Raw genomic sequence first — 15,974 nt, 5'->3', positions numbered from 1 at the left:
TACAAGTTTTCTGAGTAAATGAAGAGCTATAATTGGTAGTAAGTCCCAGAGTCCTCACAGTTTGTTCAAAATACCAGTTTACACTTTAGGGTTCTCGAGACAATTCTTCAAACCTTATTTAGCATCTTTTTGTTACTCAACCCAACCTGAAAGCCTCAGAATTAGAAACAGTGGTAGGGGACTATAGGTTGTAAATAGGATGCTTTCTGAAAATGAGCAGGGGTGGGGACAGGCAAGGTAAGAATAGCTGAGCCTCTGTAAACAAAGTTACTAAAAATCAACATGAAAGGCATGAGATAGCCAGTAGCAGAAACAGTGATACACTGGGACTCATTCTTCTACAGTAAACATAATGTAACAAAATACTTAAAGCAAGAGGAACAAACTAGCTCTCTATAGGCACCTTCCTTTTAAGCAACTGTGGATAGTTTCTGGTTCCATTAAATACACTGGAGAAGGTATTGATATTTTTACATCCTCCAAGCATTATTAAAGATAGTAACAGTTATCACGTGCCAAGCACAGTGCTAACTATTTTATGTGCGTTGTCACCTACTACCCACCCCTAATAACCTTAGGAGGTAGATATTGTTCGTGGTAAGCAGCGTCCACGATGGTCCCCTAACATCTGGGTCCTGGTATTCACACCTTTCTGTAGTCCCCTATGATATTACTCCAGGATTGGTCTGTGTTATCAACAGAATGTGGCAGAAGTAATGGCATGTCACTTCTAAGACTAGGTTATAAAAGACATCGTGGTTTCCATCTTGGTTGCTCACTTTCTCTCAGATCATCCACTCTGGGAAAAGCCAGCTGCCATGTCATGACAGCTCTATAGAAAGGTTCCAGTAATGAGGAACCGAGGGATCTTGCCAGCAGCCATGGGAGTGAGCTTGGAGAACAGATCCTCCAACCCTAGCTGAAGCCCTCATACGACTGCAGCTCTAGCCAACAGCTTGACTACACCCTCATGAGAGATCCTGAGGACCGTGCAGCTAAGCCACTCCCAGATTCGTGACTTTCAGAACTGTGTGAGATAATAAACGTTTGCTGTCTTCATCTGCTAAATTTGGGGGTAATTTGTTACATAGCAATAGGTAACTAATACATTAATATTATCCCCACTTGATAGATGAGGAAACTTGGGCTCAGAAAGATTGTTACTTGCCCAAAAATACAGAGCTGGAATTCAAAGTGATTTCTGAAACTCCAAAAGCTCAGACTCTTAGCCACTCTGTCATACTGACCCATCTATATGCTCAATCTTATGCCACATTACTTATTATTTTTTCCAATTAAATTAAATAAATATCTATAGCGTGCCTACAATTAAAAATGAACTGTACTATAGGTAATCTGCTAGGTGATACCAAGGTATAAGGAGGGGCTAAACAGGATATATCCTCATGGATTTTATTCTGTAACATTTATTATTTATTTATTTTTATTTTCTGTAACAATTTAACAAGTACCTCTTTGTTCGCCAAGTACCAAGCAGCTCTCAAGTGATCTGCGAGAGCCATCTAGTGTCAATTCTATTTAATTGCACTCTGCACGGTTAGCTGGATACAAATATAGAAGTCATATTTTAATGCCACTTTGAATCCTAATTTTTAAAAATGTAAAAAAACTAATACTCTTACTATGTGCATAAAATAAATAATTCAAATATTAATTTACATTTATTCCCATAGAAAATTCAGTCTTGAATGTCTCTCAGTTCTGAATGATAAGGTGTTCGCTCATACTCTGTGCCAATGTTTTTCTAACTTCCAGCATCTCCTCTTCTAACTTCTGGCAAATCTGCATACCTCCAGAAGTTCTTTTCATTTAAGAGAATGCAGCAATGGGCATGAGAAAATCAATAAATGAAAATATAGTTGATCCTCGTTAATTTGAAGATTCCATTTTTGCAAATTCACCTATCTGATAAAAATTTATTTGTAACCCTGAAATCAATACTCACAGCACGTTTGCAGTCATCTGTGGACATGTGTAGAGCAGCAGAAACCTGAATCACCCTACACACACTTCAGCAGATGAAGTTGAACACTGCTCTGCTTTCTTATCAGCTCTTACACCGTGAACAAGTGTTCTTTTTCGCTGTCTATTTAGTGACACGTTTTTCACATTTTTGAACGTTTTGTTGGTGATTTTGTGGGTGTTTAAAATGGCCCCCAAACATAGTGCAGAAGTGCTCTCTAGTGTACCTAAGTGCAAGAAGGCTGCGATGGGCCTTACAGAAAAAATATATGTGTTAGATAAGTGTCATTCAGGAATGAGTTAAGTGCTGTTGGCCGTGAGATTCAATGTTAATGAATCAACAATATATATTAAATAAGTGTCCTTAAATAGAAACACACATAAAACAAAGTTATGTATTGATCAACTGTCAAAAATGTTATAATCAGAGGCTCACAGGAACCTAACCTTGTATTTCCCCTAGAAGCAATGGCTCAGTATTTGCTAATTCAATGTTTCTGGTGACTCTATAGGACATAAGTACTATAGATAAAGAAAATCAACTACATATGCTAGAAATTGGTATTCTCTATTCTACTCTTATTCCCAAAGTGTTACAGCAGAAAGTTTAGTTAATAAAATTCCAAAACAGTCCTGAGTACACTGAACACTGAGTCAGAAGAGTGAACTTCTACAGTACTACCTAATTTAACATTGTCCTACGCAAGATCTGTTATGTCACCGTTGTGATGTGCTGGTTATATTTTTCCAGTATATATTAAAATAAATACATCACTATTAAAAATTTTTAGGTGGACACATGCATATTACCAAAATTATCTCATGCCCCATCCAGTGATTCACAGACCAACACTTTGGGGAAGTACTGCGATAAATACTATAGAAAAAGTCATTATCAAACTTTTCAATTATGAATACCCCTTTTAATAAGGAAATTTTGTAAGCCCCTACCTGAAAATAGTTATGCTTTTCTTAATTCAGATTAGGAACACTACTGTAGATTATAATACAAAACAGAATACAGCATTCAACATGGAAACAGTACCAAAAAAGTATGAGGGGATTCGAAGTGAATACTCTAACAGACAATACCTCAAGAAGCAATATTTTGGTTTATACCTGTAACTGTGTCACACTGCTGAGATAATGGCTTAGGAGCACATCTTTGATCTGAAGACTCTGCGTTAGTTACAGGCTGCTGCATATAGGCGGAAGGTCCCATTAGGATGTTCTCTGCTGCTGCTGTCAGCCTGGGCCTTTGTCCTTCACTAAGTTCACCTACACTGTTTTCCAAGTCCTGTAAAAAGTAGAAACCATTGTTACAAACATTACATTAAAATCAAGTCAAAACAAGAAATATTTGTCAAATGTATCATGATGCAGACCACATGACTGCTTGAAAGCTATTTTAGGAAGTCCTTATTATGTCACACACACACTACAGGACAGTTAGTTTAATAAGATATCTAAGTGCAGGCTTTGTTCTCCATATCTTATTTCTTATGAAGTTAAATACCCATTATCTGTTTTCTTCAACCTTCAAATTAGACAACAATAAAACACACCGGAAAAATGTTATTATTTAAAACACTAAATGCTGGCACACATTATACATTGTTCATACAGCTTAATTAGAAGAATAGAAAATTCACCTCTTGTTCTTTATGAATGAAAATTGGCTAAAGTTGTTAGTGTGAACTTTATAATAAAACAACTGATGAAAATGTACAAAAAGTATGAATATGTTTCTTTATCAAATATATGAAATAAATAAAAACCAAAAAGATGATGACTTCTATTTTCTTTTGGTATTAAAAATAATATGCCCTAATCACTAGCACCTCTTGTGACTTGGAGATATTCTAATTAATGAGTTTGCTAATCAAGAACTGAATAAAAATTCCAGTATATGAAAGTTCTCATGTTTTTTATTAAAAGGAGTTTAATTTCAACCAAGTGGGGTTTTTTTACTAGAATATATGAAAAAATCACTGCTGAAACATCTTTGATGACTCTGTTGATTACAAAATAAAATCTGTTTAGCTCATCATTCAAGATTTTCTACAATTTGCCCTAATTATCCTCTACAGATTTGTAGCTCCCCTTATCCTGTAATCTGACTTTTCTTTAAGAATATCAGTTGCTCAACATCCTTTAAAAAGAAAAAGATTGTTTTGCAATTAATATAAAACCCTTGGAGATTCTTGGGCAAAGTTTAGAATGACAGCAGATACATTTTCCCTAGAAACTAACTAGAAATATTTCACAGTGCCTATATTACTCTGCCACTACCATATAAATGTTGTGCAATATACAGTACCTTCTCTGTTGTGAACCAATTTTTTAAGGTACTTGTAACTGCTGAACTACTTAACACCTTAATACACTATGACCCTACTGAAGATTTAGCTTCCCTATTCACAAAATGCTCTCGTACTCATAAGCAGTTATCATTCTTATATTATACTCAAAGCTCAGACTCATGTCAATTCTAAGTTAGGCTACCTATGATCTCTAGTAGTACACCTGGCCCATCCACATAAATGTACAAATTGCAGTTTTGTCATCAGACTACTCTCACTGACCTGATGCTCCCTCTGGGCAAAGAGTTTTAAGCACAAAGAATGGTTACTATTTTCTTACCAAAGCAATATTTTAACTTACAAATGTATCATTACTACAAGTTCTTATTACAAACAAAACAAATGTTTGATAGTTCTGTAAACGTAGGATAACGCACTAAATGTCACTGTTAATCAGACTGGCAAAAATTTAAGATTAAAAATATCATATGTGGTGTTGGAAAGGAATCTCACATGGTTGAAAAGCAATTTATTAGTGTCTATTTAAATTATAAATGCTCGTGCCTTTTGAGTAATTCCACCCCTCATTATCTTCTACAGAAAGGCAATTCCTCATAATGTAAAAAGGATTTTATTCTTATTACAGTTTGGAGAGAAAAAAAAATTGGAACCAATCTAAAAATCCTTCAGTAGTAGAATAATTAAACTAGGGTATACTACATGGTAGATAAAAAGGATATGGTGGATCTTTAGGATTTATAGTTAAATTTTAAGAATCAGATGGCAGAAAAACACATACACATACCTCAAAATTATCCACACATGACCACACACAAACACACACAAACACACACATATGCAAATGCTTAGGTGCTTAGAAAAAGATCTGGAAAGGATAAACTTCCAACTTCTGGGCTTCTGGTCTAGCCAAGATGGCACACTAACAAAGGCTGCCAGCTCCCTGTCCCCAAAACAATGTTGTAGTAACTACATAAGTGGGAAGAAACCAGGATTCTGAGAACTAAGTAAAAATTGTGAAAAACCACTGAGAAAGACTGACGACTAGCTTGCCCTGGTGTGTGTGGGAAGAAAGGGGCTGCATCCCGAGGAGGAGGGTCGCTAGAGGAGGTTTAGTGAGAAGAAAGATTGGAACAAAGTGCTGCTGCCATTCCCTTTTTCCCTCATTAACTTGAGATCATCACTGCTTGTCCCTTAACCATAAAGATCTTGGCAACAATCTGGGCTGCCGATACTAGTACCCCAGAGTAACATCAGGGAGCATGAAGGCCCAGCTGGGGTGAAAAGTTTCAGGTGACATCTGACCAGGAACCCATGGCCATTCATTCCTTCACTCTCTCCCTTCTCCACCCCAGGACAGGAATACAAAATTTCCCAAAGAAACTTCTTCCTAAGGGTTTTAAAGACACAACAACCAGCAGAAACACTGAACGGTAGAGTACCAGCAAACAGCAGTGGCCACGATCAAGAGTGGTTCTGTGCTGCCTGAGACGCCCATCCCTGGGGCTCATCTCCTCCTCTCTTCTTATATTCACAGGAACAGACTATGGCCCGATTTTAGTCCTTACCCAGTACGAATTCTCACAGAAGAGCTTATTCCCGCCACCGCCACCCCACCCCACCCCACCCCCCCGGCCCTGGAACATGAGTTCATATACCAAAAGAAACAGATACTCTTATAAAGCAGAAACTAACACACCATTGTAAAGCAATTATACTCCAATAAAGATGTTAAAAAAAAAAAAAAGAAACAGATACTCGAGGAATCAATTAGTGTTTTAAAAAAAAAGTGAAAAACATTAATCATACACACATACACACAAGGAATAAAGAAAGATATTAACAATGTGAAACAAAAAATCATTTAAAAAAAAAAGAACCAAGTAAGACTATCGGATATGAAAAATATAATAAATCAGATAAATAGTAGGCTAAAGAACAACTTAGTGGTTGGCAGATCAGATTGAAGAACTCTCCCAGAAGAGAGTAGGAAAGAATGAAGACATAGAAAGTCTAAGGGATAAAACAAACAGAAGCAGAAGTGTTAATATCTGGAAATAACAGTTCTAGCCAGAGGGGGAAAAAATGAGAGGAAGAAAAAAATTGAAAAAGTAGTGAGAGAAATTTCCCAGCATTAAAAAGATGGAAAAGTCTGAGCATCGAATGAATAAATGAACCAATATTACTGATTTCCAAAATGAAGGAAAGAGGGATTAGTTAGTGGAACTTTTAAACTACACTGACATTTCTACTATTTTCTACCATTTTTTGTGCCATTTGTTTGTCTCATTTTCTCTCTCCTCTTTCTCTCTCAGCCTACTGGTTTCTATACTAAGCAGCATGGTTTCTACAGCTATGAGAGTACTTTCTTGACTTTAGCAACAGCAATCACAACTAGTATCTTTCCAACGAAATCAATTTTTGGTCAATAGCTAAGTAAAGTTGCAGAAAATTTAGTCATTTTTCAATAAGAAGGAGTAAGTTAAATTTCCATTTTTTCCATTACTAAGTTCCATATCTTTTTTCTTCTATCTTTCCTAAGAATTTAAATTTTTAAGATAAAAATGAATAGAAAATAAAGCCAGCCATCTCCTTGGATTCTGTATAGTCTTCAGATCTTCAGCTCATCTAAAGCCAGTTTCACACCTGTTCAAGCAAAGACAACCAAATACAATAGAAAGAATACTAAATAGAATCAAGAATCCTAGTCCCACCTCTATCATCAACCAGGCTGAGCAACTACACTGTACATTTCCACCTGGAATTTACTTAAGCACCTTAAACTTAATGTTTCAAATCAAATTCATTACCTTCCCCACAATACTTGGCACTCTCCTCTCTGCTTTTCTAAGTCAACAACTATACAACCACAACTTCCCTTAACCAGTGACCAATTACTGCCAATCAGTACTCTTAAATTTAAATCTCTCTCCTTTCTATTTCTACTTAACTGCCTTTGTTCATGTTCTCATTCTGGACTACCCAGTGGTGTTCTGACAAACCTCTATCTTTCCCTCACTTGTCCATGGCCCCATATGTCTTCCTAAATATCTTAGCCTGTGACTCCCTTGCCCAAAAATATCTTAAGGGGCTCCATAGTGTCCAAGCCTTACCATGGCCTACAAGGTTCTTTACGATCATATTGTTCAATCTACTTCTCCAACTATTTGATCAGTTACTGCATGGTAGAGTAATTGTTTAAGCTCTTTTCTCCCTACAGGACTGTAAGCTGCTTAGAGGTAGGGACCCTGCCTCATTCATCTTTGTACCTTTTCGGAGGTTGTGTCTGGCATATAGTAGATACTCAGTAAATGGTTGCAGAACGAAAGAAAGAATGAATGAACGATCCTCACAAATCATTTAAAAGGGCTTCAGTTTTTTTCATCTGTAGAATAAGAGAGTTGGAACAGATGGCCTAAATTCCTTTCAGCAGTAAAACTCAAAACTCTACGGTTCTAGGTTAAAGTTACTGCAAGGCTGATCCCTGAGTAAGCTGAAGTATTAGAGTGCTTTAACTAAAAGTAGGAATACTTTTGTTATCTTTTTCCTGTATTTAGATCTAAGAGAAAAAAAAATTAAGGTTAAAAAATACCTCTGAATGATAGACCATTTGCTGTGAAACTAACGATTCCTGGTTTCGTTTAGCAAGAAGAGAAAGAATTGCATCAGCATGAATTTCTTTATGGGGCATCCTAATCACTTGTCCTTCGCTGGGAGGATCATCTTCCTAAGTAAAATATAAAGACAATACAATAGAAAAACAAAAATTAATCTATCAATTACATTTTTCATAATTTATGATTAATAAAACTTAACAGTCATCATGAACATGGTCATATTAGCACTTTACAGAAAGAAGATGGACTCTTTATTATCATTTAGATCTCACTTCCATTCGACTATACTAAAAACCCTTTATTTTTGCCTCAAATGTAAATAACAGTATAAAATAATTGGGTTACATTTAAACTAGAGATTTACTATAAAAGCATATGAAAGTTGGACCCTTTGTCCCATGTGATTGAGTTACAATGATTCATTAACGTTTTACACAGTGTCATCAAGTTTTTGGCTCACACGGTTTCCTGCTTCATGTTGAAGCAGCACACAAAGCTGCGCCCCCAGTGTGGCAATGGGGGCAAAGCACCGTAGCAGTGGAGCAACCTGGACCGCAGGCAGAAATGAAAAACTGCAAAAATACGCTGAGGCACCTATAGACCTTTGATTGTCCATTTGCCTTTGCGCTGACCTCCAGTACTCGCTAGGGAGCAGGTACTGAAAGCCCTAGCTGGAAGACCCAGCTTAGACTTCTTGGTGCCTCAAAACAGACCAGTCCCGAAAATGAAGGACAGTGTGGGCCACAGAGTCAGAAAACTGGATTCCCTTGTAAATACACGGATTAACATGATTTTAAACTCCATTAATAGTATTTTTTTTTTACTTAAGTATCTTACATTTAATGAAATAAAGTTTAACTCTGCAGTACAAGTCTTTATCCCCGAGGTGTACACAGATAAATACCTACTGGTACATAACTGCAAAGTTAGTCTTTTTCAAGACTGTACTTCTGCATGTGACTTTGTCATGAATTTGTAGCATATCTGATTTAGGCTTAGTAAAAATATCAAAATTAAAGTTTAGTTTCAAATGTAAAAAAAGAAAGATGTTATAATTTAGTCCTGGTTCAGTTCAGCTATTTAAACAAACTTAAATGTGCTTTGGCACCATGATAAAGTTCTAAGAATGGATAAAAATGCCCTAATGACATATTAAGTAAGCCAAATGTTAGTGTAATGCTTCTCTGAAAATAAAGACTTCTCCTTTATGCTTCCCCTCATATTATTTTATAAAAGTGATTTCCACTCTCTTCAGAACAGACTCAATTACTTGTAATAAATAATTAGTTAGAAAAGTAACTGCCCCATTAAAATCTTATCAAAACTCTCCTTCATTAATTATTTCATACTCCTACATATAGCAAAGTAAATTGTTTTAACACATTTTATTACCTGAATATATGAATCTCCAGATTTGGCATCTTTACCCTATTGTGTCTTTAATAGCGTAAAGATGCTACATGGCATCTTTTGCTTTTTGTTTGTTGGACTTGACAAACACCGGACACACACACCCAGCTGCTTGCAACTCAAGCTTTAGGATTCAGATAGCTCCTATTAGAACTCAAAATTTACAGTTTTTAGCTTAAGTTGATAGCTTAAGATGAAAGGCAAATTATCATGTATCCATATAAAAAGAGTTGTGGATCTATCACTATATAGCTCTGTGACACAAACAAGTGATTTAACCTCATTCAATGCAAAGTAAAATGAGTAGTTACTATTTTTGACAAAGGATGAGCATCATCTTTTGGGATGCTTTTTTAAAATATACAGGTTTAGGCTTCTAACCGCCCACACACATGCATGCATACCATATAACCCTCATGACCTCCTGAATCAACATATCAGAGGGTGGGGGCAGGATGCATATTTTTAAAAGCTCCACTGGTGAATTTAATATACAGTCCTAGTTTACATCACTTGAATAGGCTGCTTTAAAGAAATTTCTAGGGAGTTCCCTGGTGGCCTAGTGGTTAGGATTCTGGGCTTTCATTGCTGTGGCCCAGGTTCAATCCCTGGTCATGGAACTGAGATCCCACAAGCTGCGTGGCATGGCCAAAAAGAAAGAAAAAAAAGAAATTTCTAGCATTATGATTGTTAAGGGGATAGAAGGGCATGATGTTTCAAAAGTACACCAATCTCCTTCTTTTTTCATCATGATCTTATATAATGATACAAATGGAAAGATAAAAATGCAACTAGACTTCTAAAACTTCCAGTCAAGGTGGAGTAATAAGGACCAGATACACCCACTGCCTTGAAACAACTAAAAAATGGACAAAGTATGTGAAAAACTGCATTTCAAGACATGGAACATCAGGTAACAAAAGACAGCGATCCCTGAGAAATGAAAAACAAGTCAGAAGAACCCTATGCCTGCTCCAGCTTACTGTCTGTGAGTTTCCAGGCTGTGGCACAGGAGCCTAAGCTGAGAAGGTGGAGCTGAAACTCCAGGGAGGCCAAGACAGCTAGAGTTCATAAGACAGACTGCTAGAAAAGTGAAAGCTGCAGAGGGAGAAAACTCTGGAAATCTGCAGAAGATCCCCTTTGAGTATTAAGCTGAGTACTACTCAGCAGATGCTTTGGAGACAATTACATGAGGCTGGAGGAACGAGCACCTGAGAAGGGATTGGATATAACAGTGCCTGATGCTCACACAGGGCCTGGATAATGGTTGTTCCCACTAGCCAAGCTGGAAAACCTCATTAATGAGGCACTGGGTAGAGTACATAGAAGTGTCTTCTCTCCATAGCGGGGGATAAATAGCCCTAGATTGAGTACTGTTCTGGTACTGCCTAACAAATCTTAAAAGCAAGACTCAAAAGGGTAAAACTGTCTCTAAATACTTAACCATGTCCTGAGCAAAGCTCAAAAATATTTATAGTAATATAAAACATAGAAGGAAAAAGTCTATGCAAAATTTTGGCAGATCCTTGTGAAGCAATTATACTTCAATAAAGATGTTTAAAAAAAAATTTTTGGCAGATCCAATTAAACAGCTTTTCTTTTTTCTTTTTTAATTTATTTATTTTTGGCTGCATTGGGTCTTCATTGCTGAGCACAGGCTTCCTCTAGTTGCAGCGATGGGGGGCTACTCTTCGTTGCGGTGCGTGGGCTTCTTGATGCGGTGGCTTCTCTTGTTGCGGAGCACAGGCTCTAGGCACGCGGGCTTCAGCAGTTGTGGCTCGCAGGCTCTAGAGCACAGGCTCAGTAATTGTGGCACATGGGCTTAGTTGCTCCGTGGCATGTGGGATCTTCCCGGACCAGGGCTCAAACCCGTGTCCCCTGCATTGGCAGGCGGATTCTTAACCACTGAGCCACCAGGGAAGCCCTAAACAGCTTTTCTTAAAGATTAAGATATAACTACCATATTATCCATCCATTCCACCCTAGATATTTGCCAGAGAGAAATGAAAGCATATGTCAATACAAAGACTTGTACACAAGTCTTCATAGCAGCTTTATTTGTAATAGCCCCCAACTGGAAATGAACCCAAATGTCCATCAACAGGTGAACAGGCAAATTGTGGCACATCCATACAATAGAGCACTGCTCAGCAATAATAAGGAATGAACTATGATACAAAGTATAACACAGGTAAATCTCAAAATAATTATGCTGAGTTAAAGCAATCAGACCAAAAAAAAAAGAATACATGCCACGTGATTCCATTTACATACATCTAGAAATGCAAACTAATCTACAGTTACAGAAAGTAGATCAGTGGTTACTGGGAGAGGTATAGAGAATGAGAGGAATGATGAGAGATGAGAAGGAGGGATTACAAAAGGGCCTGAGGAAAGATTTGGGAGTGATGGATGATAAATATGTTCATTACATTAACTGTGGTAATGGCTTTACAGATATATACATATGTCAAAAATTATCAAATAAGTTTTTTTTTAAAGAGCAACAATAATAGCAATGCTTAGCAAAGGCTATGGATGAACGTAGATGAAAGTTGAGCACAACTACCCTTCCTCGCTTAGGTTGTTTGAAAACATAAAACATAAAGATTTCTATTCCTTAATAATTTTCAAAAGAAAATCCCTATTATCATTTCTGTATGGTATTTTTATATATAATATATCATACATGTTGATATATTATATATGTTAAGATACATATTTTTAAATGCAAATTTTTCTTCCATAAAGCTAGATAATAACTAGGAGTGTTAGTACCCTTGGGTCCTATTTCAGTATTTTTTTTTTTTTTTTAAATCTTTACTTATTTATTTATTTTGGCTGCGCCAGGTCTTAGTTGCGGCATGTGGACTTCTTAGTTGCGGCATGTGGACTCTTAGTTGCAGCATGCATGTGGGATCTAGTTCCCTGACCCCACAGTTCCCCAGGGATTGAACCCGGGCCCCCTGTATTGGGAGCACGGAGTCTTACCCACTGGACCACCAGGGAAGTCCCAGTATTTTTTTTTTAAAGCCACTAAATTCAATTATTTTTTAGCGTAAAGAATTATAATCACGATTAGGGATAAATTACAAACATATTATAAGAGAGTTGGTTTCAACAGCTAAGGTCCTGCCTGAAACACTGTAAAGGCAACATATCCAGGTGACAACGTGCCTTGAGTTAGATTTTCATCACCTAATTAAATTAACTGCATTTTTCAACTACTGGAGCCACAGGGGTTAACAACAGTTTTCTATTCATTCTCACAATTATGATAATGAAATGTATAAATATGATAATGACAAGTGTAAGAAACCTTAAATTCCTTCATGGATATTTTATTAAATTTTATGACTATAACTCAAATATTTGAGAAAAAACCCTGATCAGTGGCAACAAGTTCATCAAGATATTCTTCATCTCAGAATTCAATGTGGAGTCAATCACTTCTTACCATTTCGAGGGCATCATGCAGAGTACTGGATAAGCTATCATTTAGGTTTGTCAGATACAGTCCTTCATCTCCTAAAACTAGAAATTAAAATGCAAAAATTTGGAAAAAAGAAGAAACATAAATTTAGTAAATAATCTCACCATAAAGCCATAGAATATTACACTTAAAACTTATACAATAAAAATACTGGCAAAGTTCATAAATCATAATTCATAAGCTATTCAATCTCACTAGCTCTTTGAAAAGTACATTTTATAACAAAGATGAGATTTTTGTTTCACTTACCAGCTTGTCAGAAATTAAAAAGGGCTATTAAACATCAATGTAACCATGAAATTAAAAAGAGGCATTCCTATATACTACTGATATGGTTAAAAACTGATTAAAATTAAAAACCGATTCACCTTTCTGGAGAGCATGTTGGCAATGTATTGCTATTTTATTTTATTTTTTTGGCCACGCCGTGTGGCTTGTGGGATTTTTTAGTTCCCCAAACAGGGACTGAACCCAGGCCCCTGGCAGTGAGAGCATGGAGTCCTAACCACTGGACCGCCAGGGAATTCCCTATGTATTGCTATTTTAAAGGTGCATACTCTGACTCAGCAATTCCACTTCTAGGCATGTATTCTAAGGAAGTTATCAGTTATGGAAGTTCACAAAGATAAATAAATATATGTGCAAGGATGGTCAGTGGAGAGTTATGTATAGTATGAAAACACTGAAAACAATCTAAATCCCCACCACTATGGCACTGTTTTAGCAGACTACCCAGCCACTGAAAAAAAGAGGTAGGGCTATATGTATTAATATAGAAAAATGTCTATAACATATTTAAGGTTAAAAAATTCAGATTTCAAAACAATATGTATAATATGACCGTACTTAAAAGGTAAAAATATATATACATACAAATGTATTTAGGTGTCTATATATGCATAGAAAAAAAAAGACTGGAAGGGTATACCCCAAACTTTCAACAGTGATATTATTTCTGGAGGGTGGGATTTATGAGGGAGATTTTACATTCTGAGGTTAAGGTGTAGAAAAGTTAACTTGCAGAGTCCATATTCTTTCTACTATACCCTGTTAAATCTTGAAAATTAAGTAAAAACACTTTAGACAGAAAAGTATTATTTAGGAATTATCATACGCTAACCAGTGAAATCAATTGATACAAAATTAACTTACTCTTAGGAGCCACTTTTTGACCACAATTAAATAAAACCTCTCCTTCAGAGATGGGTCTATCTAAGGTTTCAGTTTCAGTGGCAGTAACGCTCAAGGTACTCTCCATTGTTGATGAATCTGAACTTGGCATCTGTATGGGGGAAGGGGCCTTGGTGTCAGCAGGAAGCGGCATAAGGGGAACTGGCTCTGGAGGTGCAGGCTGAGCAGGGAAGTCCATGCTCTCAGGTTCTTCATCCTTGGCCACAGACATTACACTAAGAAGAAAGAGACATAGTTTGAATGTATTACATCGGTGAAGGCCTATATTAATTTTTATATAAAAAATAGATTCAAAAGTACTATGTCTCCTTTAGACATATTTCTATATCAATATATAGATATATCTATATATTTCTATAATCTGAACTACTATAATTAGCCAACAAGATTTATTTTTCCAAAATCATCTTCATGCTTTAATCACAGACCATCTTGAAAGTTCTACCATCTCTAAAATAAATCTACATAGGGATATGTGGTAATATAAAAGTTAACTGATCATAGTAAATGAAGATTCACACTGGGGAAAAATCTTCTTCTATTTTATTAACAATATTATAGATATCTTTATTTTAATCTGTTTCCCCAAAAATTTTATTTTAAAAGAAGGGAACTGAAAGTATAAATAAATCTGGTAAAAATTTTAAAAACATAAAATTTATGAAACTTCTTCCTACTAAAGTATAGATTAGCTTGTGGTTTATCAACCTTCATTTATCATTTCTGATGTTTTCAATGGGTCACCTAAGTCAACATAAGATGAAATGTATAGTTACTAAAAATGAATATATTGTCATTTACATAGCTCTCGGGTGAAGTTCTTCTTGAAGAGAGCTGGGATTCTCTTCTTCCAGTGGCAGGTCTCCATTACTCCATGGCTTGGGAAGCTCTGGGCTTGACATCTTCAATTTATCAACAGAAGTCTCTGACAAAGTTGGGGTAAGAGCTGCTGCGGGAGGAGGTGTAGTTGCAGGGGTAACGGTTGGAGTATTAACAAGTGTGATGGGAGGCATATTATTTCCTAAAGGTTTTTTGTAAAAGCAAAAAAAAGTCAATAAGAATTCCACAGGAAGGCAAGATATGTTGTTTAACATTTTGGCATACAAATAATGGCAACAAGAATTAATAATGATGGCCATTAATGGGAAAAGCTCCAAATTAATTTAGTAAAGTACAAAAAATAACCTTGAAAAGACATCACTTTCAACATCACCATGAACTTAAAATAGTCTGAATGTCTACTAGACAATATACTTTAAAAAGTGGTAACCAACCCCTTAGTTTCCTTGTAAGAAAAAATGACTTAACTAGAACCTAGTAAGCAACAGGTATGTGTATACTAATCTATAAAGACTCTTATAAAACAAACCATGATATTTTATTTAATAGTTGCTAAAATTAAAACTGAGTTATAGAAATAAGGTTTCTACCTTCTTCAGCAAATATTTCTTTCATGGGAAAAGCTACATCATGATCTGAAACACAGGGAGAAGAATCCGGAGTTTTTACCCACACACGCTCCTCAGGAGGTGATGAAGGTGAGAGAGGAGGAGTTGGCTGTGGGGTAGCCACTGGGGTACACACTCTTGCCTAAAATAAATAAAACAAGATAATTCGTGCTTACAATCCCCAAATAAGGGCAATTTGAAAACTAAAATGATCTCATTCAGAGTTACATAAAATTTAAATGGATGGGGGTGGAAAATGGAGTCCTCTGTGTTCTAGCTCTTGAACGTCTAGCTATTAGTTTCAAGACCAGCCTACAGAAAGCCTCCAGCAACTCAAACAGCTCTGCCTCTGAACTAGGCCCCCTTATCTAATATAGAGAGGAAGATTAAACAGACAGCTGAAGATCAAACCCAAACACAAGCTGGGTAGACCATGTGACAGAAAGAGGGCATTTTAACTAATTGACAAGATATCAAAAATCACTTTTCAGTACAAAAGAACAAAGCTTAT

The 15,974-nt window shown here is 36.3% G+C and overlaps 1 protein-coding gene across 7 annotated transcripts in view; it reads right to left on the bottom strand.

Moving 5' to 3' along the window:
* The window catches only part of KIAA0586 (KIAA0586 ortholog), a 105,822-nt gene that overhangs the window by 38,908 nt on the left and 50,940 nt on the right, over positions 1-15,974 (bottom strand). For all 7 annotated transcript variants that reach the window (XM_036842470.1, XM_036842467.1, XM_036842471.1 and 4 more), the window contains 6 exons: positions 15,446-15,605; positions 14,817-15,036; positions 13,977-14,230; positions 12,789-12,865; positions 7,897-8,031; positions 3,103-3,280 (listed from right to left, as the gene is read on the bottom strand). In XM_036842470.1, the coding sequence (XP_036698365.1) occupies positions 3,103-3,280; positions 7,897-8,031; positions 12,789-12,865; positions 13,977-14,230; positions 14,817-15,036; positions 15,446-15,605 (1,024 nt within the window). The remainder of the gene's footprint in view (positions 1-3,102; positions 3,281-7,896; positions 8,032-12,788; positions 12,866-13,976; positions 14,231-14,816; positions 15,037-15,445; positions 15,606-15,974) is intronic.

The sequence above is a fragment of the Balaenoptera musculus genome, chromosome 2, assembly GCF_009873245.2.
Source record: "Balaenoptera musculus isolate JJ_BM4_2016_0621 chromosome 2, mBalMus1.pri.v3, whole genome shotgun sequence".
In the NCBI taxonomy this organism is placed as follows: domain Eukaryota; kingdom Metazoa; phylum Chordata; class Mammalia; order Artiodactyla; family Balaenopteridae; genus Balaenoptera; species Balaenoptera musculus.
The sequence above is the reverse complement of the archived record's forward strand: the minus strand, read 5'-3'. Positions and strand labels throughout refer to the sequence as shown.